The 26,696-nt window shown below is 33.0% G+C and overlaps 2 protein-coding genes across 2 annotated transcripts in view; both read right to left on the bottom strand.

Moving 5' to 3' along the window:
- Positions 1–8,910: 8,910 nt before the first annotated feature.
- LOC140434336 (uncharacterized) lies at positions 8,911–16,672 on the bottom strand. Its single transcript, XM_072522505.1, has 2 exons — positions 16,103–16,672; positions 8,911–15,481 (listed from the first exon to the last, which is right to left on the bottom strand). Exon 2 carries the CDS (start codon positions 15,478–15,480, stop codon positions 13,066–13,068), a length of 2,415 nt encoding a protein of 804 aa, XP_072378606.1. The 5' UTR covers position 15,481; positions 16,103–16,672; the 3' UTR covers positions 8,911–13,065.
- Positions 16,673–21,957: 5,285 nt separating this feature from the next.
- Positions 21,958–26,696, bottom strand: part of lqfR (clathrin interactor lqfR) — a 34,338-nt gene continuing 29,599 nt past the window's right edge. The window contains exon 6 of the mRNA XM_072522504.1: positions 21,958–26,253. Coding sequence (XP_072378605.1) covers positions 23,501–26,253 — 2,753 coding nt within the window. The 3' untranslated portion in view covers positions 21,958–23,500. The remainder of the gene's footprint in view (positions 26,254–26,696) is intronic.

Below are 26,696 nucleotides of genomic sequence, written 5' to 3'. Positions count from 1 at the left end.
TGTATTTCATGCAGAGCAGTTTGCCTCCCACGAGTTATAGCGATGATCATACGAAAGCCGTTATACTCTATTCACTAAACCCCGTCTCAACTAGTAACTTTAGTAAATGAAACGTATTTCCAATTAAAATTGTGATTAATTCCCATTAAATACAGTAGATTACATAGAAAAGCCACAAGAAAACAGTTTTCAGAACCATATTATTTTTTAGTGAGAAACAGTTTGTAATTACCATACTATTCTGTTTACGATTTAGAATTAGACTGAAGCTTTCAGCTATTTTTGTTCTCTGTATATATGTTTTGGTGGACCTGTTCAATTGTATATATTAGAACTGGAATAATTCTAAAAGAATGACTCATCTCACCTTTGTCACCATTCCATGATGTCCCGTATTGCCAACTGTGATGATTACTGGCTTGTAAACCTAATGAATCATGTATTAAATGTCTTCTTACGAATTATACATACCAGAATTTACAACAAATGTGAAAGTGAAACGTCACATACATAGTTCTGGTTCTGCAATGGTTTGGGAACCACAAAAGCTGTTTGCCTTAAAGGTGCTGCCACAGAGATGCACAGATGTCAACCAAGACATGCATGTCTGATTCATTGACTATACTAAAGCCTTTGACGATGTTAAGCACGAGAAGCTACTGGAAATCTTGCAAAAACTAAACATTGATTTTCAAGATGTTCAAATAATAACAATACTATACTGGGGTCAAACAGCAAGAATAAAACTTAAAGGTTCTCAGTCAGAGTAAATAAGTATTCAGAAGGGAGTACGACAGGGATGTATTCTGTCGCCAATTTTATTCAATTTATACTCTGAATATATTTTCTGTGAAACATTAGAAGATGAGTAAACTGTAATAGCGATAAATCAAGTTCTTGTCAACAACATCAGATATGCTGACGATACAGCTAGGCAACAATTTGGAGACCTCCAGAGACTCTTTGATAAAGTATCTATGGTCAGTATGACGCAAGGTTTAAGTACCAGTATAAGGAAAATCAAAGTAATGATCGTTTCATCAAAAAAATAATAAGAATTGTGGATAACTAGTTTTTAATGGACGGGTCATTGAGCGAGTTTCGCAGTACCAATGTCTTTGAACTATTCAAGCGCAAGCTGTGTTCGTCAAAATGAAAAAAACTTTTGACAGTACCGCATGTTTATATACCTCTAAGAATTAGAATGGTTATGTGTTTTCCATACTCCTGTATGGTGTGGAAAGCTGTACACTAAAAGGTACTTCTTAAAAAGATATAAGCCTTTGAAATGTGTATGAGATGCACTTGCTTGATGAAAAAAAATACTTTATTCTTTATGAAATTATTTAGCGATTTTGGAGCAACAAATTGTCACAATACTCCTTTTATAAATTCTCTATATTCTCCTTTTACATGTTCTATGTTGTTGACCAAGGCAATTTTATGGGAATACCAAAACACCATTGTCATGAGTTCCTGCTGTTATCCTTCATTTGCTTACTTTGGTGATGCAAAATTGTGTGTATGTTATTTGACTTATACAATACACTCTCATTTTGTCGAAGATTATGAAACGACGCAAAAAGCATTTGAATTGTAGCCAAAATGTACCAAATATTTCGTTTTCAAATTTTTAGTTAAAATTATATACTTATCATTTCAGATATCCATTGCGTTTGATATCATGTACTCGTTACATTGTTTGAATCCAGTGGTGGAAGGATTGGCCGTCCGAAGCACGTTTCCAGGAAGCACCATATTTTGCTCTTATATCACTTGCGAGCAGGCCCTTCCCGAGGAGGGGGAACACGGAAGGAGCCTACTATAGCAGGCAGCTATAGTAGACTGTTACCAGAAAATCGTAGATACGCCTCTCAATATGTAGAGATGTTCAATCAAACTTTCTAGGAATCCGCCGTGACACACGCATACGCACACACATTAAACTTAACCGCACTCGCACCGGCGTTGCCCCTCCAAAGAAAACCTAATTAAATGGGGTATAATGACAGAAATCGATGCACTCTGTGAATGTAGGGAAATACAGAATGTGGAGCACTTGAAAGTATAGCGACTTTGTCAATCACAGCCGCACCCTTGAATGACTTATGGATAGCAATTACAAAGACAGTAGACTAGCCCGATACTATACAGAAAAATTGTAGTCAAATCCAGACTCGAAAAAGTAAAGTATCATATACTTTTACTCAACGGTCATCAAATATGATATTTTGCTGATACGACTACGCTTAAAATTGAAAATACAGTTTTTCTATATTCAGGTTTTTTAAGTGTACCCGCTTACTGATACAGGAAACATAAAACCTCCAGATTGCGTGGGAGGGCACCCTTGGAACATTGCCCTATACCAAAATATTTGGGCGTAACCTTGCACCGACACCGAAAACTATGTAGTATGGTCCTATGTTACTCCGCAGCGGAATATGCTTGCCCAGTATGGTACAGATCATGCCACTCCTATGAGGTGGATACAGTTATAAATGAAATATACCACATTACTATAAGCTGTTTGAGACGGACCCCAAGTTTTTTGTATACCACCGAAGGTCTGAGCCAGCTGTAAAGACTAGACTGAGCTTGTGGAGAGCTTAAAGTGACAAACAATAGTAATTAATAAAAATGCCCTCCGAGAATATCCTACCTGGACACAAAGAACCTGGACGGCATAGAAAGCGCTCAATAGAGCTCGTGCTGGGGTGACACGATTCACCCCAGAATAAAATGGGGCTTCTCCTGCGAATCGGTACTACGCAACTGTAGAAAAGAGAAAACTACAGAACATCTTCTGGTTTGTTTTTTGCACAGTCTCATGCTCAATGGTGGTCCTGATTTGTGCTATACCAAATGCTCTTGACGTAACCAATTTTTGGCTAACAAGTATATACCAGTAAAAGTATATAGTCTTTATGTTGTTATTTATATATAAAGTATGTCGTAATTTAAAATGTATGATGCTTTTGACACGAATAAATAAAAGTGCTCTTCCCGTAGTGATCTATGGAGGAGTAACACTGAGGCGCAAGCCCCCATCTCTTGCCATACTACTCATTCATAGGTCGATGCGATACACCAGCGTATTCCAGTCTAAGTAGCAGATCCATTTAAAATTTTGATCTCCTACGTTAGCCTTTTTATTTTCTGGACAGGGTCGGAACCATCGTCCGCTACATCATTCACAGTCAAGTGAATATGTACGGCCGCTTGACTATCTGACCAACTGAAGTTCAGTTTTTAACTACTTCAAATGAAGGAACCGTTTCGAGTTCAATTAAATCCAGCTATACTTTGATTTCAGTTAGTGTTAAACATAAAAACAGAGTAGTTTATCATTGCTTAACTCTATTTAGTTTTAATTGAATACGAGTACCTTCCCATGTCAATTGGCCTACTTATGGAATTTGCAGTTTATGGCGATCACCATAAACAAATCATAATATTTACGCTTTTCTAAGTTACCATATTAATTAATATGGCATTTTTATTAATATTTATTTAACATATTATCCTTATGACTTGTTATTTTCAACAATAAAAAAAATTTCATTCTCTTACATCAACATACATTGATTTTTTCATAATTACCTTAAAACCAGAGGTAACTATGGAAAAATGACATCAAAATAATTGTCAATTAATGTCAATTTTGTGATATTGTAAAGGTTATTGCCATGTGATATTGTAAAGAGACGTTTCTAGATCAACATGTCACAGAGTGGCCTAAAAATTAAGATTTGGTACTTAAAAAATAAGTTATACAGTTGAAAAATTCATTTTGTTTCAGGTTAAGAAAAGCTACTTTTAACATTCCAACAACAAAAATAGGTTAAAGTTGGCAAAAGGGCATAAAGACTGGACACATTCACAATGGAATACGATAAAATGGAGCGATGAGTCCAGATTTTAAGTGTGTGTTGGATACGCGTTATTCGTAATAAAAGTGAACCTTTTCATCCAGATTGTTTCAAGAGAAAGTTCAAATTTCCTGCGTTCGTCATGATATGGAGCAGCATATCGTCTAAAGATGTGGAAAAGTTACATTTCAGCGATGGAATTGTAAATACGGACAAATATTTGAAAAATCTTTTTTACCGATTATGAAACAAAAAAAAAATTTAACATCTGCGAAGGATTTTGTCTTCCAACAGGAGGGAGCAGGTTACCATACAGCAAAAAGAGTTTAAAATTGATTGAAGACCACGGTGTACCACTTCCGGAATGGGTTTCTAAGAGTCCAGACTTGTCTCCGATAGAAATAAAAAAGCATTGAGGAAACATCCTGCCAGGACCGTCAACGAATTGAAGAAAAAATTGCAAGAAATATCATTTACACCAGAATTTTACCAGAACTTGGTTAAAACTAAGCCTCGAAGAATTTTGTATGTGATTAAAAATAAAGGAGATATCACTCATTGATAGATTTTGTTGATAATTTTTTTTTGTTAATATTACACATTCTGAGTTTTTTTTTAATTTGTTGTTATTCTTTTTAATTCATCGTTTTCATCAATTAAAAAAATATTTTCTATAACTATAGAAATCCAAGAATGTTGATCGATAGAATTAAAACTTTTAAAAATTTATGCTGGACTTGTTTTTGTTTTTTAAAATTTAATTTTCTTTTCAATCTAACGTTGGGGCAACTGACATGGGAATGGGCTCGTATACATTTACCACTCAACCACTCACAATTTAATAATCATTCCAATTTTTTTACCAGAATCGGATCTGAAGCAGACTCTTTATGACGCCAAGGACGAATCCCCTTCCTTTTCTTTTTATATTAAACCTTATATCTATTCGTGTCTTATCTTAAGGTTGTAATGATATTTGTGATGCTGACAACTAGCTATATCTCTAGTAATTACTGAAAAATCCGACCTAATTGTACACTTTTGCTGTTGCAATATGTACAAATATGAACACGAACATTAAATATAGAATGAGTTTACGCAGTTTTTTGTATTAAACGTTTATTTGTACCTTTTAGTAGGGAAAGACGAATAATCTTTGAATTATAAACGAGTGACTAATAAAAATAAATATAGATACGTCAAAAAAATATAATCGATCAATTAAATCTAAAATTAATAACAATGTTAAAAATATTTAACTGTTTAAAATATATCCCAGCACCCAGCAATGAGCATTATTTAAAACTTTATACAAAATAATACAAAACATATGTGCAAAAATTATTTTAAAAACTTACTAACACAAAGCAAGATGAATTGGCTAATTAATCTCAGTGCAAGGAAAATTCAGGATGTCCCATATAAAACATATCAATCCAAATCCAAAAATTATATATTTGAAATAATAACAATAAATTTGTCGTATTAAAACTTTATGAGAATCCACTTTTTCTCCTTTCTCCATCAGCACTCCACCTGACATAATCAAGCATGTAGTACACCAGTCTCTTTTAACTTTCATGTAAGTATATTTGTAATATACTTATACCACATAAATGTGCTTATTGTAGAGTTAGTTTTCGCATAACTTATATTTAAAAACCTATAAAAACTATATAATTTCTTTTTTTTTTTAAATCTTCCAGATTAAGTAACCTTAAGTGGAAGCTGACGATGGACTGAAATTGTAGACCACGAAATTGGTTAAGTTACAATAAGACCAATAATTATAAGTCTTTTCTTTACTATTTTTTACCTATTTAAAACAGACTCACATTAGCAAACAATTCTTCATTTATAAAAATGATCAATATTACAGAAATACTCTATTTAGGTGAATATATTATTTTAATATAAAAAATCATATTAAAACACGATTTTGACACATTATTTCATTCACTCACAAATTTTTGAGCTGCATAGGTGGAAAAGCTCAATAACACTACTAACTCCGCACAATGACATTGCAAAAACGACAGCTAACGCGTAAATAAAAAATCAAATGGCATTGTTAACGTACAATGTTTATTAATAATATATTTTAAGTTGTTTTAAGTTTAGTACTCAAAAAACAATAATTTAATTAAATATCATTGTAAAAACAATACGCCAATGAACATTTAATTTATGGAGAAAAAATGACAGTTTAAGAATTGTTACTACTGTTTGCGATGTGTTTTTATTAATACCGCAAAGCAAAATTTCTCCCCTTCTTTTCGGAAACAAATTTCTTCAAGCTTTCGTTCGGTAATATTTGCGAATCTTCTTACAGAACACTCTCAAGAGTTATTAAGTTTCGGAGAATATTACACTTGTTCAAACATTAGGTTAGGTTAGGTTATGTGTTTTCTCCACAGACATATAATACCTAGACCGATCGCTGCAATATATACCCGTTCCCCCAGTGCGACAGAGAAAAATGATGCAGGGGCAAAGCAGCCCCTGCATCTCTTTCTAATGGGCGGTGTTTATTGTCCACGTGATCTTCCCACTACCAAACACATGTGAGGTAGCAACTTAAGTATAACTTACATGCTGATGTAACAAGTCGAGTGGTAGTTACGCGAAATTGTTTCTGCTTTTGGACCTGTATAATCGGGGTTCGAATCTTCCACTGATTTTTCTTTTTTATATAATTTGTTCACACTGCCACTCTATACAGTAGCATTGAATAGAAAAGATACAGCATGTCATTCAAACGCGATGGTCAATATTAAGATCGTGGCTGCAAAGTATTTTCCTCATTTTTACAAATGTAGCTCGGGCTCACTATATTCGGCTTTTAATTTCTACGGTTGGATCCCAGCTTTCATTGATATTACTGCCGAGATACACGAGTTTCTCTACTGTGTCCAGTACGGCATCTACAACTTTTATACCGTCATCCTGTATATAATTTTGTTTGCTAACTATCATATTTAGTTTTCTTAAAAGTTTCGATTTTTTAATATATGTATAACAAAATAATATGATACAAGTACTCTCAATAAGTTGTGTAAACCATAAGAATTACATTTATTAAAATCAAAAGTTCTCTTCGTCTTGAATTCGTAAATACAAATAGAAACAATGTACACTTATGTATGACGTCATTGAAACTGACGTGCATTGATAATTGTTTTGCTATTACTTTATACTGTTTATTCTTCCAACATTTTTTCAAAACTCTTATTCAAATCCCGTTAGATATCCTTTCATCTACATTACATAACAAATTCTATTAAAAACACCGTTCACTGTAACTTTCTAATACACTCTTCTGAAAATCTAAACGAATCTACAAAGAATATATCTCAAAATTGGCTTTACTAAATATATATTCTATATAATTGTTAGTTTTCATTTCATATTACCTAATATTTACAATCAGTACAATCGATTCGTAGTACGTCGTAATTCCTTATCGTTTTTGGGACATCCTGTATCTTTGGATTCCATACAAGGTTTATAAAAAGGTAGCATAGCCAAACTGAAGTAATTAAATAAACACGCTTTAACAACCTAGAATATAGATTTGTAGACATTTTTATTTTTTCGAAGTTTCCCAGTACCTTATTTATAAACCTTTTAGATTTTACCTATACAGTACTGCATACAGCTAAACCCACACAAAATTTAATTTATATCTTTCAGCTACCTATAATGTGTGTGTAATACTTTTATAAAGAAAAACAAAGTGGTCAATTAAAAAAATCCTTTTCGAATCCTGAAAAACCGAATCCAGCAGAGATAGTGCAAACACTCCTGACCATGGAGCTGCGCGAAGGCGGAGTTAAAATTCACGTAGGCAGAAATGTTCTATTGTAAACCAAATTTCGTCTATTGCGCCGTGGTCAGTGGTGTTTGCACTATCTCTAATAGTATATTTGTAGTAATGCCATCTACGGGTAAAGCCTACAAGTTTAATTTTGGAATCGTATACAAGTTCGGAAGTCTAAGAAGTGATGAAAAATGACATTATCTGTCGAAGAAAGAGTTTTGATTGAGAAAAGTTATTATTTCGGGTATTCGGTCGACCGAAAACATTTAGAAACGGGTATTGCAATTTGTATCGCTATTGAATAGGTTATGTTTCACCAAAAGGTGGAGCGCCATGAGAAAACGAAGAAGAGATACAAATTTGCTGCTAATTTTGAGTGTAATTTTGACATTTAGTTTTGAGATCTATAACGCGAGTCATGCGAAAACATCATGCGAAAACATTATTTATTTTATTGCATTGTATTTATAACATTAGCATGACAATATTGATTCTGTTCTATTTCATTTGTTCAGGTTCAGATTCATTAAATGCTTCAAAAAACACTTTGCAATCATTACTAAAAGCATCACACATATCGATGGAATAACGTTAAATGCACAGCAACACAATATAGCTAATAATGTCGACGAAATGCGGATGATACCCTGAAATTTTATCGCCTTATTCGTTACAACTCACTTTAGGATTAATGTTTATTTAGAGACTGTTTCAAGTAAAACTGCAGTCTTAAATTTGATGCTTTCGAACATCGGAATGTAATGTAATTAATTTTATTTCGTTTTTGACGAGTTGGTTTTTAAATTTCAAACCAATACATATTGAAATGTAAAGTGCAAACACGGTGTTTATATCAAAAAGGTATAGTCCGTTGTGATTAAGAACCGGGTTTAATACTTTGTCACTGTTACAAATTGTTAAGTATCCCGATTCCTGCGCCAAACTCCAAATTAAATCGTAAAAGAAAACGATAATGTGCAAAATAATATATTCCCGACCCACTAGACGGATATAATTTGTTACCTCGTTGGAAAGGTAAGGAGGTGCGTATTACAATCATGTTACGTTCGACATTACATTTCAGCGTAAAAAGTGACGTAGAATCTGACATTTTATGTGAAACATGACAGTTTACGTGAAATGTCACGTTATACGTCACACATTGACGTAAAATAACACGTGCCACATCGTATTTAGTTCTGAAGCTATTGTTTTGAAGCTACATTACAAATTCGTTTATTTGAAAGTTTCGATTGTCACTTCTGAAATTTCTTTAAGGTATTTTGAGGACGATTTCCGAATTAGAAATCGAAACGTCAAAATAAACGTATTTCCAACTGAAATTGTGGTTCTTCTTCTTCTCGTGCCACTCCTATCGGAGATTGGAAATCATCATGGCCACTGCGACTTTGTTAGCAGCGCGCCTAAAAAGTTCAATCGAACTACACCCGAACCATTCACGTAGATTACGTGGTTACGTAGAAATTGTGGTTACTTCCCATTAAATATAGTAAATACCACATTATGTTTAACTTCACATGTTAAATGTCACGTTCCACCACATATTTCACGTTCCACGTCACATTTTGACCTAAAATATGACATTTTACAAAAAATTCGACATTTAATGAAAAGCGGGACGTGAATTGTGAAATGTTACGTCAAATTTGAAGTGGAACATGGATTTTTACGTGTATATACAGAATATAACATCTGTTACACTTCATATTTCATCTAAAATATATTTCACATCAAATTGATCCTGAACATCTGATTGAATCTGAAGCATGGACCTTTTTATGTCAAATGTGACGTGGAACATGACATTTTACATGAAATGTAACTTGGAAACTAACGTATTGACTATCGACTAAATCGACTCCTCGCCCCTTCATCTTTTCTCCAAGACGCTATTCTTTAACCGTCAAACCATACGAAATCTTAGACCAAAACACCTGTATTAAACTTTAAAATGTGACAAAATGTAGCAAAATTCTTTTAAATTGTAGTTTTCTTTACTTAGGTACATTTGTAGCAGTGACAAAGTAATATTGCACCTCTATGTACAACCATATAAAAATGGTTCTAAAAATGAAGCTGTTCAGCCACGTGGTAGGACCATAACCTGGAAAATGCAAAACGGGGAAGCCAGTAAAGCTTTATGATAGATAGATGGTTTCTATGCCTTAATGATCACTGACTAGCTCTATACTTGTATCTTTCAATTACGTATTGTGACAAAGTATAAAATAAAAGAAGAGGTAGAATACATGTCACTAGAGTCATTAGATATTACAAGAGCAGGTGCTTATAGTGTTTTCTTATACGATTTTTAAATATATAACTCCTTGTGATACAGTAAATTTGTAGAACACTTGTGGTCTGAGCATTCTCTACATGGTCCCATATCGATATGAGCCTTTATTAAAAACAAAATAACAAAATACATTGCTAACTCTAAAGGCTTTATAAATTAGTATCTTGTTCTATTTTCTTATGCAAATAATTAATGCAGTTCTTCCTCCACCTTTGTATTTTTTGCCAAACAAGAGTACTGTCAATAGCCATTAGTTAATGCATTATATGTATATAATTCTAGTCAAAAGAAACAATAATGTTTAAACACACTCTTGACACCAAGAACAGTGTGTAAAATTAGAAAGCCTGAACAAAAGTAGAAAAAATGACCAGTACCCTGACGAGAAATAACGGGAGAAAAATATACACATATATATTTTCGTTCTACATACTTTCTCAAGTAGTTAATTTATAGTAATAAATGGGGAGAAAACTACACCTGCAATTTCTCCCTATATACTATTTTAGATATTCAACTATACCATTTGTCAAAGAAAAAGCGTTGCATATCACATTTATATAAAGTGACGTCACTTATATTTAAAATTTCCAGAACGTCAACCTTAGAGTTTAAATTTTCCCAACAAAGCTAATAATACGAAACCCATACGGAACTGCTCGATCTTTCATAGGCGTCAACATGGTATAATAATCAGAAAAATATAATCATTATTATATTGGAAATTTTAGAATTATATTGATTAAATAACCAAAAACATTTGCTTTATTAATAATATAAATTTTATGAAATAACTGTTTAAGTCTAATATTCCACAAAATAATAATTTTAATTAAATAGATTAGACAATTGTACGCAACTGATACGGGAATACTTCAAATTTCAATGACAGTTCAGCGTGTGGCAAAACTGTTTAAAGTGTTGTCGCTTTTTTAGAGTAAGAATTTTGTTTATGTTTTGATTTCTTACACAATTTGATCATAGCATATTATATATTAATAAATTGTATTTATATATACATATTAAATTTAGATTAATAGCTTTAAAAACTGATTATTGTTGTGTATTATGATTGTGATATATGCCGATATGCTGATAAGCTTTAATAGATTGTTTTGAACAAGAAATAATGGCGGGACGTTTTTACTATTAATGCTCTAAAAGAGGTAAGTTTAAAATTTAGAATATATCATTTTGTATTAAAATGGTTTCGTATGTATTTTAGTGTGTTGCAGTAGTCTTAAAACTAAGTGAATTTACTGTTAATAATATTTCTAAAGCTGTTACAAATAATTTTTAAAATCAATTTTGAAATTTTGAAAGTGTGATTATTTTCTTTAATTTAAAAATCCAATTGACTAGAGTATTATATTCTTAAATAGTTGACATTTTCAAAATTCCTCACTTATTAACTATTCTGATGTTTTGGCAACGCTGTGGGGTTCTGACGTCGTAAATCTTGAATGGCGTGCAATCATTTTTATATGAAAAATTCTATAAAGTGTATTTTCTATTTTACGTATTTTCCTAGAAAGAATCTTTAATGTTTATTCGAAATCTTTCATCATTTCTTCTGTATTTGTTGCAGTTTTTGCTAGACTATGTTTCGCGATAAATCTTCCGCCTTAAGTGAAGATCGTCCATGTCGTTCCTCTATAACCATTTGTCTGCTATATTTATAAAGGTATTATCTAGTATGCATCATTCCATCGTTTGGTAAATCGTCCATTTTGAATTTTAACGAGTTGACTGGGAAAACATATTCAATGGCCCCCATTCTTGAATTTGCCACGTACGCAAGGTAATTGTGCATAGAAGTACATCAAGAGTTTTAAAAAAACATACAAGAACACTACTTCCATAATTTTGTAGATGTTCTTGGAGAAATTTACTCGAATGTCAAAATAGTAACATAGCTATACCATTTTTAAGTAAATGGTTTACTATGATCTGTTTTGGAATGTATAAATTTTGAGTACCAATGTGCGTATTATTTCAAATCATAAATAAAAATTATTCCGAAGGCAATCGATATAAATCAACGATAAAAACAGCTTACTTATTGCAGTTGTTTTTTCTTTGGTTTTTATTTCTTTCTATTGAATATAGATAGCGCCACTTATGATTATTTTTTTTTACAACTGATCATATAATGCAATGCTACATGGTTTTCGTGGTTTATAAGCGATACAGCAGCGGACGTAACCTACTGTCAGTCTTATCGCTTACAGTGAGCTACAGAACTGACGGGAGGAGAGTATATTTATCGCAGTTGCTTAGAAAACTGTCCTACACTTCTTGACCATTTATTTGTTAAATGTTGTCAGCAATAGATAACGTGACAAGATTTTTCTAGGAATTTGTTTAGAATATAAATCGTGAAGAACTTAAAATAAGTGTCGAAATGTCTATCTTTTTTCGCTTAAACACAATGTTAAATAAAAAATTGTCAGTTTTCTGCTGATTTACACAACTTTTTTGCTTTTCCATAACTACGACGTAATTCATATATCGTCGGCCTAATTTGTTATCCTGCTAAGTCCATTTTTGCATAGTTTACAGGAGGGAGAAAAAACTGAATAATACTTTTTCTTTTTTACATATCAAGATTTTAAGATTACCGTTGGTTCCTATGATGATTCTAGACATTTTGTAAGTTTGAATGCTCGAGTACCTAAAGTACAGTGTAAAAAAAATCAAAAAATAATAACTTGGCAGTTTTTCGTTTTGGGGTTTAAATTTGATTAAGGACTTAGCAGTTATAACACTTCAATGAACATAATGACATTTTAATGTGATTTTTAGTTAAGGTTTATAATTAAATAATCAGATAAATGCAGTCTATATTAAAATATTTATTATCAAATGTTTAACAACAAAATCAGTCTTTAAACATGAAACAATATTATAGATTATTTTATAAACAATAACCAACATCGTATTAAGAGACAACTTATTTAACAGAAAAATAAAATAAAAAAATTCTTGAAACAAAACAATCATATTTTTTAAACAAAAACTAAACTTTTAAAAATAATTAAATTCTTCACAATAACCTACTCATGAGGTAAATCATCATAATATTTATGATAGTCAGATGGAAGAGTCTTTTTGATTTCCTGCAGGTCTTCAAACTTCCGGAGAGTGATTTTACGTCGATTTTGGTGCAATTGCGTTAAATCACTAGTCTTACAAGAATAAAATCGTGAAGATCTTCTTTGTGGTAAAGGTTGCCATTTATCCTTATAAAAAGTTTTATAGAGAATGGATCCATTGCTTTCATAACGTAAAGCTCGAATGTCGGTCACCTTAGGATCTCCTTTAGATCTTCCTGGACGAATGCTTTTAAAAAATTGTATTTTTTCAAATTTTTTAAAGTAAGTGTGTTCCAAATATTTTACAACATATGGGGCTGGTAATTTTCGGGCATGTTTAACAATAGAAATGTATTCAGCTGGTATGTTTATGATTTTATTTTTAAGCTGACGTTCTATCGTGGAATGCATAGAATCCACCTCCATTTGGGTGTGATCTACTTCTAAAAATTTTTGTTCAATAGTAATATTTGTATGCGTTAATACAATATTTAAAAGAGCATTGGATAAAATACAATTTCGATTTTGGTATGTACACCCGTCACTATAAAGTATAATTGTTATATTTTTATCTTTAGCAATATTAGATATTACATTGTTTTCTAAAAAGTCTACCCAAATAGAAACAAATTCTTCAGCATTGAGTCCGCCTTCTACTTCATTCCAAATAAAACAATTGCCCTCTTTGTTTTTTAAATTAAAAAAGCAAAGATTGTGAACTTGTAGCTTAGTCTTGTAATACAGTGTACTAACATTCGATTTAGGTGCCATTAACACTGCCTGCAAATCAACGGCAAAGACATAGTTTTCTCCCTTTTTGTCTTTATCTTTTTCTTCTCTGGCCTGGTTCACTTTCTCAATATGGTCTCTGTGTTGTTCTTCTGTAATTGTCCCTACTTTATAACAGGTGCATTTTTCGCACTGGTCTTTTTTAGGTCTGAATAGTGCAAAATTTTTGCCTTCAAATTCATTTGAAAACAAGGCTATGGAAAGAGGTTTTATATTTTGGTTTTTGCACCAATCGTTAACGTAAAACTGATAAAGACTTTCTTTCGATTTCCATTCTGGCAATAAATATAACTTTTGAGATGTTGCTCGACAATAATGCGCTTCCATTACAGGAAGAGAATCCAAAAATTGAAATAATGATTGTTTGGGTTGCGAAACCACCGATTTAGATGGTTGATTGTGACGCCTCAATATACTAGGAGGTTGCATTGTGAAGTCCTTTTTCCAGGATTTTACAGTCCACCTTCCTAGATCTAAAGTGTTCAAAAACATCGTTCGACATACCTTAACCTTTTCATTATTAACTTTTAAATGATAAATAAATGTATTAGCCCTCTTTGTTATCTCTTTGGTATTCCGATTTCGTGGTCGCATTGTCTCAATAGTGGTTACCCATTCGTTGACGAGGGTTTTTTTTTCTCCCCAAGTAAAACTCCAAAATTGTTTAAAAATATCCTTTCTTGAATTTTCGTCGATGGTTTCACATTTTAAAGTACTGTACTTTCCGATTTTACAAGTGCATCTTGGTTTGATGGAACGAGCCTCTTTTGGTTTCATGTAATTATAGTAGTCTTCTTTCTTTTGTCTTCCAAAATAGCTTTTACCACATTCTCTTCTGTCTTTATTCTTTTCCGAAAACCAATCTTTTTTATTGACTTGAAACCGTTTCTTTCGTTTATAACTTTTTCTTATTTCAGAAAGCGAGTCTGAGTCAGAATCAGAATAAGGCACAAGTTTATTATGTTCTGTATCACTGTCATCTGATATAGGTAAATTGGGTACAACTTGATGACTGGAATTAACAAGAGGTAGTATGCTTTCATCCGGAGCGTGCATATTGTCTATAACGCTTGGCGTTTCATCTGGAGTATTAGAAATAGCTTGAAGTGAATATAGGCTTGGTTCATGACTTATTTTTTCAATTGATTGAATTGCTGAACTACTTATATCCTTTGAAATCAAAATATTAGTGGTTTGAAAATCTTTTTCAATTTGTGACGGTATTATAATCAAATTATTTTCACTCACAACTTGAGTAATGTATTCTTTTTCAATTTGTGACGGTAGTATAATCAAATTACTTTCACTAGTAACTGGAGGAATATATTCTTTTTCAATTTGTGACGGTATTATAATAAAATTATTTTCACTCGTAACTGGAGTAATGTCAACATTATAAACTGAGCTTGTACAGCTAGGGTAAGGAATGTAAGAACCAATTTCTGGTGTCATCCCTAATTGTTGATACTGTAACTGAACATCTTCTAAAACGTGTACTACTGTATTTGGGTCACAATTTGACGTTGAACCTAGAGTTTGTGGTTTTTGACCTATAGCCATATCTATCATTTTTTTCCCTCGAGACATCCTGAAAACAACGAAAAATTGTAAATAGTGCAATTCATATCTCGTGTTTTCAATAAATTAAGTAACAAAATATTGCAAAGAAAGTTTGTCTGTTCGTTAAGCTGAAAGAATACTGCACGGATGTTCTTATGAATTTTGCAAAAAGATAGAGTGATAATATAGAGGTTTAGGTATTTAATTTATTAAGATTTTGTGTAAATTGGTTGAATCATAACTAGAGTTTGGATTTAAAAGCATAAAGAAACGCAAAAAAGCGCTTACAAAGCATAACGATTTTATGCAAAAAACATTTTATTATACAAAAAAATAAAAAAAAGCAAATAAAAATAAACCCAGTAGGAGTCTTTACCGTAAAAGTGCCACCTGTGGTCATTCTACTAACGTGTCTGTCCACTTAGGTACGGCTGTAAATTTAATTAATTTTAATTAACAGTATCATGAAAAAATTAAATAAAATATAAAATTGATCGATCAACTGCTAAATCCTTTTTTAAGCGGGAAATTATAATATGTAAACCTGTCAAGTCCTTAATATATAGGTTATGAGTTGAATGCATTTAAAAACACTTGATTACAAGACAGAATAAACAAATAAGTTAAAGATAGAACAAAGCAGACTTACCTTGTTTATAATTTTGTCGTTTACTAACACTCTGCAACTAAATATTTTATGAAAACATTCAAAAACTTCAACCTTTCAACAGCCACGTTCACGGCGGAACATTGTCAGTACGCAACTAAGGTCCCACGAGGATTAAGCAGGTTTTCGATGTGTAGATTTGCTATTGGGTACAACGCAGTTTTTCGTGCACGGCTTTTCTACCCAATTGAATATTGATATCGACCTTATTCCTTTACCATAAGGTAGGTAATCGCGTCAACTTTATGACGAGCTCGAAAAGTAAAATTGACTAAAAAATGGACTTAGCAGGTTAACGCATTAGGCCGACGATATTGTTAATAATATTTCGAAAGCATCAAACCTAAAACCAACTACAATATCCTTTTGATACATTTATTTTATTCTTTTAAAGAATAGATATATTTAGTGGTAAACCTCAACTACCGTATTTATTTTAAATCTATGAAAATATTTCTGATTTTTGTTTGTGTTTATGTTTGTATATTGCCGTCTGAGATCATTGTATGGGTTTGCCAATATTCAAAACCTCAGTTATGAAGTGTCAATCATTTGAACGCGGCGAAGAATTGATTATTCTGTTGGGGTTGATTGAAACCCTGCACGTTGTTGAAGTTCAGTTGCGTGCCGAAGCCCGGAGACACCATCCCCGCGTTCATTGGCCGAGGTTGGTTTATTGGAGAGGTTTGGTTGCTGGCCAATTGGTTCATACTTGGGGAAGGACCTGCAAACAACAGTTTATTTTTTATCGTCATACAATAATTACGTAAACAAAATAAAAAAAATACTAAACCCCACTTTTCTGTCAAGTGATGTTACAGTTATTTTAATAATTAACAAAATTCTAGACGTTGTACCTATATTGTCCAGATATCTCTTGCCACACAAAAGCAGCACTGGGTAAGTTTAAAACTATTTTTGTTCTTTTCCAATGTGTACCATATATTTATTTGACCTTCTTCTTTCCTTTTTTCCTAAGCTCTATGTGAATTTAACAAAAAACTAATTATTTTTCATTTGGTTTCTTGTAGTTTTCACCTACTATTCCAGAAAGCGCTGATATCCTTAGCTTAGTGTCCCTTTTTCCTTCTTACCAATTTGAACTTTAAATTTACTCGTTACAGTGAGTGTTTAGTTCTTGCAGATTATGAGTTGGAATTGAATAAAAAACTTTTCTGAATAAAAGATCTGATTTATATATGATCTGTACAGGACACAACCAAAAAATAAGTAGTCAGTTAAGTATATTTGTGAATTCAAGATATTCCTTTAATTTTCTAGAAAGTAAGAATGTGGTATTTATGGAGAACGGTGTGAATTTCTCCGCCTAATCCATACATAGCACTGCTACAAGTGAAATCACTATTTCGTCAGATGTGAACGGTGCAAAAATAAATATGACAAATGTGAATTCTTCTTTTTCTTCTTATGCCTTGTACTTAGCCGCACGTTGAAGGTTGCCTGTACTCTTCAAACACTTTGTAGAGTCAAATACTCAAAAGTCCTTTGTAGAATGCCGTTTTCGGCTCTTGATGGCTACATCTTAGATGTTACACCATTCCTTAATGTCTCTTAGCCAAGAATATTGCTTTCTGACTGGGTGCCGGCGCCCCTGTATCTTTCGTTACAAAATTAGTGTGGGAATGTTGGAAAAAATTTTTCATTCGTCTCCATAGAGTCCACGTTTCAAATGCTTCATTGCTATTCAGTGGTCTAACCTTAAGAGATCACCTCAAAAACAAGACATTATCTTAATATATGAAAAAAAGTAGAAGAAGTAAAAACTTGGCGAAGCATATATCAAGACCAAACCCAATATAGTTTTAGATGATCAAGGATTAAAGATATTCAAGATGATGGTAGATGTCTCAGAAAAAATCATACAGCCCACTTTATAGGAATGACTTAATAAGAGAAAACTTTGTAAAACTGTACAGAAATGATCAAAGGTCAAGAACGATGTTACAGGGACTGTATGTTAGCATATGATAACAATAAAAAGGTAAAATTATGAGTGGTTTGGTAAGGCACAAGATATCGTAATACCACCGAAAAACGTGACGTAAAAGTTTATGCAAAAACTATATTATGAATAAGAACAGAACATACTTGAGAAGAAACCATGTTACAACTAATCTTGGCCCATTTTGTTAGCTTAATAATTTTCAATGAAAATAAAAAGAGATAAATTATAATAAAGGTATTACCAATTATTATTGTATATTAAATTGTTTCTTGTTTGGAGAACTCGTGTATGGGTTAATCTCTATAAGGAACCCAGGCACGGAGCATGCTAACAAAACTCGGTCCAAAACCCGACACACGAATCCAAAGACAAATAATGAAAAATTATGAATCTGGCGATGGAAGCCTCTGATTTCATTTTATAGTAGATGTATTGTATGTAGATGTGTAGATATATTTACCTGTTTTTGGTTTATTGGTTAGTAAATTGTCCAAGTCTATGTTGATATTACCGGAATTTTTCCACGTGCTTCCGACTGGTAAGTTTTTATTTATTGTTGGTTTGTCTGTATTGTTATTATTAGTTGTGGAAGACATTGGTTGGAGTGGTTGAATTGAAGTAGGAGTTAATACAGAACCTGTAAAAATGTAATTAATAAATTACCCACGTTTTCTATCAAGATACGAATATACAAATTCTAGTTGACCCGGCGAACTTCATACCGCATTCGAATTAAATAAAGTATTTACAGTACCTGGCCAAATTATTACGCCAAGCATTAAAAATTTGCATTTTTTAAAATTAATAATTTTTATATACAGGAATGATATTATTTTTTCGCATAGCAACATTTAATATAGTATGGTAACATTATTGTACTATTTTAACGTTGGCAACACCGCCCTATCCGCCATTTCTAGACAGCATTGCGTCCTGTCAACTAGTGTGCATTTTATAACCTCAAATACTGTCTGTGAACATTTGAATTCTAATCAGTTTGACCTACAATTTTATTGCAGAGGTGAGTGATTCATCCTTTTTTTCATAATTATTTTTGTGAAGTGAACAGTGAAGTTATTGGTATAATTAAGGGTACTGCACATTTTTAGATGGGGAAAAACGCTGATCTGTCACCAAAACGAGTAGGCCAGGTATTTGGACTCCGAAAAGCTGGACAAATGTCTCAAAACGAAAAAGCAGCAATGGTAGGAGTATCAAGAAGTTCTGTAAGGAATATAAAACAGAAAATTGTATCTGGAGTCAGTTTGGATCCAAAGCGTAAGGGTCACAGCAAAAGACATCGTGTGACTACTCCTAGAACTGATCGCAAAATAAGAGATATTTGCCTAGTAAACAGAAAGAAACCACTGCGAATGCTTACTCAGGAGATAAGAGATGAAGGAATTTGTGTTTCAAAAAGAACAGTTCGTCGGAGACTTGTCGAAAACAAACTGGTAGCTAGGACACCAGCTCAAAAGCCAAGGCCTTACTCCGGCTGTGATAAAGAAACGTTTCGAATGGGCACAAAAATACAAAAACTGGACAGTGGAAGACTGGAAAAAGGTATATTTGTGCTGTTTGGCTTGAATATCAATATTAAAAACTAAAAAACATGAGCATTTTTAAAAATTTTGTTGATTTCAGGTTTGCTTCTCGGACGAATCCGTTTTTCAAGTTTTGACAGAAAAAACGAAGTTTGTTCGTAGACGTATTTCCAACCAGAAATACAAGCCCGACTGCATTGTGCCCACCATCAAACACTCACCGACACTCATGGTCTGGTCTGTGGTATCATTCAAAGGTACTATGTAGTGGAAAACACGATGAGACGAGACCAGTACCGGAAAGTACTCGAGACGGATTCTTGATTAGCCAGGCAACTCGCCTGATATGAACGCTATTGAGAATGGGTGAGAACTACTGAAAAGGGAGATTGCGAAAAAAAACATTACTAATAAAAAGGAGTTACTTGAAACGCTTATATATGAGTGGAATCATAATCCTCACCTCCAGGAAACTATTCAAGCCTGTATCGAGAGCCTGCTTCGACGTGTTCAAGCTCTTTTAGCAGCCAAAGATGGACATACAAAATATTAAATTTATTTATCCCTACTTTATAAAAATTATACTTTTTTAATAAATAAAAGTTTTTTGTACAGTTTAATTACCTAAGAGCTAATATTCACAAAAAAGAACAAAACAGTAATTTTTTCAAATATATTCATAATCATGAGAGAAATAACTCCATATAGTAACTCCATATAGTAAATTTTTCCTTGCTTGGCCTAATAATTTGGCCAGGTACTGTAAGTTCAATAACTAAAAATTAAGACAACAAAAAATCCTCAAATCCTTTCTGATAAACAATAGTTTGAAGCGAAACTTCTATACTGGCGTTGTACTTTTTGTTGTACTAGTTGGAAGAGTCCATTTACTCGACGAGGAGAGTCCGTTATAATAATACATATTTATAAACTTTTTCAATTCTATTAAAATCTATAATAAGGATATTAACTAACAGCGGTTTTATGTACCTATCGATCATTGTAAAAAAAAATAATAAATAAATAATAAAATTACTTAATTAATTAAAATAACTTCATTCAATTCAATTTTAACAATATTACTCAAAATTTAAAAATACAGAAAACGTAGTATGAATCTTCGCGCTAGTCTACAGTACCGTCTACTGTACAACTTTTTTGTTTTTTTTATTTGCTTAAATATACAACGATGACGATTTTCGGACGCGCGAAAAAGTGACGTGTGCGAAACATGAAACTACAAGTTGATTCCGCAAACTTCCAACGATTGGCCTTGCGATTTGATTATCGTCATTGCAACAGCCAAAGGTATTTTGAGGCAGAGAAAAATTGTAGATGCTTAAAATCCAATGGTAAATCCGTTGGTATATGCGGGATCAAGACAACATCTCCTTTGTATTTTCTATATGATGATCGTTGCCTCAAAGACATTATTCATTAACTTTTTCACAGTCAGTGTCGTTCCATTGCACAGTCGAGGTTGATTAATATTACACAGCATAATGCCAACTGATCCTACTCTTAATTGTTAATTGTGAGGTGGGAGTCCAGGCCATTCCAACAAAATCAAAAACTCTGTTGACTAAGAAATGAATGAACTCATTAGTTCTCAAGTTATGGCTTAACATACACATAAGGATTCGTTTTTCTATAATAGATTACCAAAACTTTTATGAAGCTTCGATATTGTCACAAAGATCGGTTTTGTTCAAAAATTTAGTTTTGAGTCAAATCAAATCAAATTTTAATTTACGTAACTAATACTGTAAAAGCATTGTAACGGAACGAGTAGATACTTACGGCGGAGCTGATGAGGAACCAAATCTTAAAGTTCATACCAACTAAATTTATTATGTGCCAAAAATCACTTCTCCCTTAAATAATTCCATCTCTACTTTATTTATTAGTAACTTCTTTTTTATTTAGCGTTTAGGCATTTTTTGGTTGTTGCGACATCAAATTTCGCACCATCTTCCTTCTTTCAGTCTAGCTAGGTGACCGAGCCGTATTAATCTTTGAATTTCTCCAAGCATTCTTATTTTTGGTTGTCCCTGTATTTGCCTTAATTCATTATTGGCTCATTCATTGGTTCTTCATCTCTATAATATCCTGTTGTGGTGTTACGTAGGGTTTGCCCTCGTGTTCGACGCGGTGCATGAAATAACAGGATTCACGATGAGTCACGTGAGCCGTCGTGAATTGGGCTTAATTCTCATTAAATAGAACCATATTAAATTTGTCATTATTTTATCATTGAAAATAAATATTGATTTATAATTTCTTTATTAACTTAATAACATTGTCAGATTTGTAAAGAAAAAATAAACTAATGAAAAAATGTTTATTGTCTACAAATACAAAAAAAAAGTAATAAGAAACTTAACAAACTAGTAGAACATCTACAAATACACGTAAGCCTATTTTTTAATCCTAATATCTAGTAGTAAACAACAGCGTCACTGTTTTCATTACATACAGGAAACTTTTTAGATTCTTCGAAATGTAATTTGATTTGATCATAACAATTTTATGGTGGTATTTACTTTGTTTATTTACTTTGTTTATCGCTAATTAGATATTGTAAGATCACGTTTTTGTAATAAACTGGAGATTCTTGAGAGAACAGTAATAGATAAGAAAAATGATCTTATATCACTAAAAAGTTGTTGATGATAGTGGGACTAAAGGGTAATTTTTCGCGGGGCTCTCATATGAGAAGCATAATTATGACAGTAGCCTCCCATAGCACATTAGCGTACTATGACGGAATAGAAATTTTTTTTAGGTCCGGATTACTACTTTTGCTTAGAAATAATGAAGAATTACATTGATTGAAATGTAATTCTTCATTATTTCATTTTATTACTTTTCAAGCAGTGGATATAAGCCTAAGCCAATTTGATCGGTTTGTAAGTTTGTGGCTAATTAATGTCGGGGATTTCAAAGTCATTCTTTTAACTTAACCATCTACCAAATAATTTGACAGACCAAAAGATGGTACTATTCAGGATATTACGAAGATAAAATGGAAAGAGATTAGGCATTAAGATCTGCAGGTGACATTGGGAAATCATCAAGGACCCGGAAAACGGGGTCGACCTAGAAAACAGTGCCGTGTCGGTTTGAGAGGATTTCTAAACTGAGTAGGACTTCACGCAGCATAAACTAAGTGGGAAACTTCTCATTCCCAAGACGGTGCATCCCAATGGCTAATAGGGGTCAATAGAGACGTATAGAGGAGGTGTGCATACGATATAACCAAAAAACATCCGCGGATCAACCGAGAATATGGCGATATAAGTGCTGCAGCTATGTCATACACGCTCACCATGTATGTATAACCATGCACCATGATAGTGTAATAACATCGTACAAAATGTTGCCTCAGAGAGGTTATAGTATTAGCATGGTATGGGTGCACGACAGTGCCTGACAGCATGTTTTGGGAATAAAATGGACTCGACAAAAATAAATGGTCTAGACGAGGGCTCAGAAATGGGCGACTCTCAAGTAGGTCTTAATGACCCCAATTAGGGTCTTACAGTCTTACCGGTGCTATAAGAAACGTGAAATAGTTTTGTGGAGTAAACAGTTACAAGAGTACTGGATAGAAGTGAATTTTCTGTTTATTGGTAAGATTTTTTCGTCTAGATTAGGTATTGTTAGGCTAGCTGTTAAACTTTCAAATAGAATCTGAACAAAAAAGACAATGATTGCTTGGAAGAACAAAAATAAGAACACTACAAAAGAAATTAATTGAAGTAATAAGCATATTTTATGAAAAATGAACAGAGAGATTTGAAAACGACGAATTAAATAAATACTGAAGTGTTAACGGCTGATAGCTAACCAATATATACAACAAACATACTAAATGGTCTCCTCGTTATCTGTGTCAACTTTAAGAACTCCTTCTATAAGAACGATCGCACAAGCTGCCAAATTCCGACATTCCAAATTCGGTTCCCCCTTAGAAACATTAGGACTTAACAGATCTGACAACCACAGGCGTATTTCAAACAACTCGTTGATGAAATCTCTAACTAGAATACTTTGAGGAACGTTCATAACGGCAGAAGCGATGAGGCTCAAAACGGCCATGCGCACTTTGACCTCCTTATGGAACCTCAAAAACCAAGAAAAGTGGAAGATTTCTTTGGCCATACGGGGGGCTACGGGACAATTTCGAGAAGCACACATTACTACGGCTAACGTTTCTATGAAGTGTATTAAAAACACAAAATCGCTATCGGTTTGTGATTCTTGAGAAAACATCTTGTTTTGTGTATATCCGTATAGAAGAGGAAAGAAAAAATACCCAGCTGCTTCATTAAACTTATTTACCTGCTCCTTTTTGGTAATTTTGTGCTTACTAAAGTATCTCGTTTTACTTTGTAATCGTTTCCTTATAACTTCTTCAGCATTTTCTACATCTTGCTTCATTTTCGATTTCTTTTTGACTGGTTCTTCTCGAATTTTTATTTCTGACAGATTCCTCGCGGCTTGTCTCAAAACATTCAACATGAACACTCTTCTAGAAATCGAGTACGTCCCAACATCTGCGTGAACCTGCTTGCACAAATATTCAGCATAATATGCAGGGTAAATTGTTGTCATGGTGACACAACTTTGAAACACTAGTTCATCAAAATTCTCTAAATAGAATTTCGGTTCTAGAGATATTAATATTTCCAAAATTTCCAGACCGATACTGGCATCATCGTCAGGTAATTGAGCAGAAACAAGTTTTTCACATGCCTGCAAGCTCAAAATAAAAGCTTCACCGTCTTCAGTCTCTAATAAACCTTCTCGCAGATCTCTCAGGTATGCAGGAGGATTCTTTTTGTTAACTTTAACATCGTTCGACAAATCGTAGGGCTCTAAGTCATCGTCGGAGTCCAATTGAAAATCTGTACTGTCGATTATCTTAATCCTACTGTCAGTTTTATATTTAGATATAGTAATTTCGTTTTTAGGTTCTTCTAATTTGGTTTTATTCCTAAATCTACGTTCTGGAGGAATATATTCAATTTCTTTATCTTCTTTATTTGACAATTGTTCTAGAAGAACATTTACAGTCTTTTCGAATTCGGTTTTTGTTTTAAAATAGCGTTGCATATCAGTGTTCCAAATGGATTGCAAATTGTTGACAATATTCTTGCTCTGCTCACTTAAACTATCATAATCGAACTTCAGCTCAGCTTCCGGGTCAGTCTTGCTTTCTTTCGTTAAAAAATTTAAAGCAATCTCGCCTATTTTCATGCCGCAGGATCTGACAACTTCGATGTTAGATTCCAAGTGGATAGGTATCCCAGAAAACATCTTTTCCTTTATTTTAGACATTTCGTGCTCACTCAAACCTATATTTTGAATCGAATTTAGAAGATACACTATAAACTGAGCTATGAACACCTGTTGCTCAATACTTGTACGATTAATAGCTGATTTGTCTGCCCAAACAGTTATTAGGTCCAATAATAGTTTTACTACTAGAAAATCATCACTGCTACTGATATATACAGTTAAATTTATGATCAAATTGTTGTAATCTTTCTGAAAATGGGTGAGAAGTGGTATTTTTGTACACAAAACAAATTTCCACGTTTCATTTTTGATTAAATCTTTACTAAGAATGCTTTTAATCAGATATTTTTCTGGATCTATATTTAAGAATAGCATTTTAGATAAAATATATACAGCAGAACGATTTAGATTTTTAAAAATATTGTTCACTACTCGATGGTAAATGTGTGTTTTAGATGACTGTTTATTAGTTAACATCGATATTACTTCGATAAACAACTTAATGCCGTCAGAAGTATAATTCTCATTAAAATCAATCATTACTTTACTCAAAAAAATCGACATATTGTCATAGTTAATGTTTTTTTCTGTTTGGGGTTCCCTGGTGATCATTTCTGAAATAAACTCCAAATTTTTCAAAAACGTCCACAGCAAATAGTTAGTATAGTTTTTAATAACAAAAAATCTCGGCATGCGCCCCTCTAACGTATTAGAAACTCTGTTGGGCAGTGAAATCACAAGATTAACAAAATTGTTCCAGTTATCAAGATTCTCCTCTTTGCTGAAATGTTCCAACTCGGGCATTAAAGAATGCCGGAAAATAAAAGCAAAAAAACCTTCAGAATCCAAAATTATCAACAGCAATTTAACAACGGCCTCCTTTTCCTTGAGGGCTAATGATTTGGTAAATATTTTAAAGTTAAGATTAAAAAATCTGTGGTCCTCAACTGACAACAAACTTTTTATAGGCTCATACAGCTTTCCGTCTCTAAATGGGAAATTGCTATCAAAGTAACTGATAAAGGCTTCCAAAAAGGCCACGTATGGAGCTTCAACACTTTCACTAAAAGCATCAGCGTCCACCTCTAACAATCTTTGCACCGTCAAAGGTCCTGGCAGTAGTTGTTGAACCTCTTCGATTTCTTGTAATACGCCATCTACTTGATCCTGGGTTGTCAATCTGGGATTTTCTTTTGAATTGGCAACAAAGCTGGATAGTCTATGTACGAGTTCCTTTTCTAGTTTGGTTTTTCTCGGTCTCTGAGAGCTAGCACTCAACTGTTTTTTGAACACTCCTTCGGTTTTCTTTTGCTCCGAATCTGCAACGGGAAATCTCAATGAGTTTCCCAAATATTAACCCGGAAAATTTTGTATAATATAAGAAAGAAAATGTCCTATTTAACGTAAATTCACATAACATTTACATAAATCTTAATTTGTTGAACTAAATCTAGTGTACGGGGTGACGTCACAACGTCGTTTTTTGAGAATATCTTGATTATGAACAGAAAAACAAATATTATCCTGGAATATTGTGTATATAGTCCAGTCGGGATAGCATTTGTGCTTGCATGGCAAGCTGCCCCAAATTTTATTAATCTAACCTTTAGGGAGGTGAATAGTAGTGTAAATTTAAAATCGCGACGACTGAATCCAACCGTTGCATTGTCCTCCGGAGGCGTGTCAGCCGGGAGCTGACAGCCGTGCCGGACGCATCAAGGAATTTGGATATTGGTCAAAATACTTGGGAATTCCAAGTTTG

The sequence above is a fragment of the Diabrotica undecimpunctata genome, chromosome 2, assembly GCF_040954645.1.
Source record: "Diabrotica undecimpunctata isolate CICGRU chromosome 2, icDiaUnde3, whole genome shotgun sequence".
Lineage (NCBI taxonomy): Eukaryota > Metazoa > Arthropoda > Insecta > Coleoptera > Chrysomelidae > Diabrotica > Diabrotica undecimpunctata.
Note: the sequence above shows the minus strand (reverse complement) of the source record. Positions and strands in the feature narration are given on the sequence as shown.

Bases quoted from the DNA above. Each gene is read 5' to 3' on its own strand.
- LOC140434336 (XM_072522505.1), bottom strand. From the start codon at position 15,480: ATGTCTCGAGGGAAAAAAATGATAGATATGGCTATAGGTCAAAAACCA.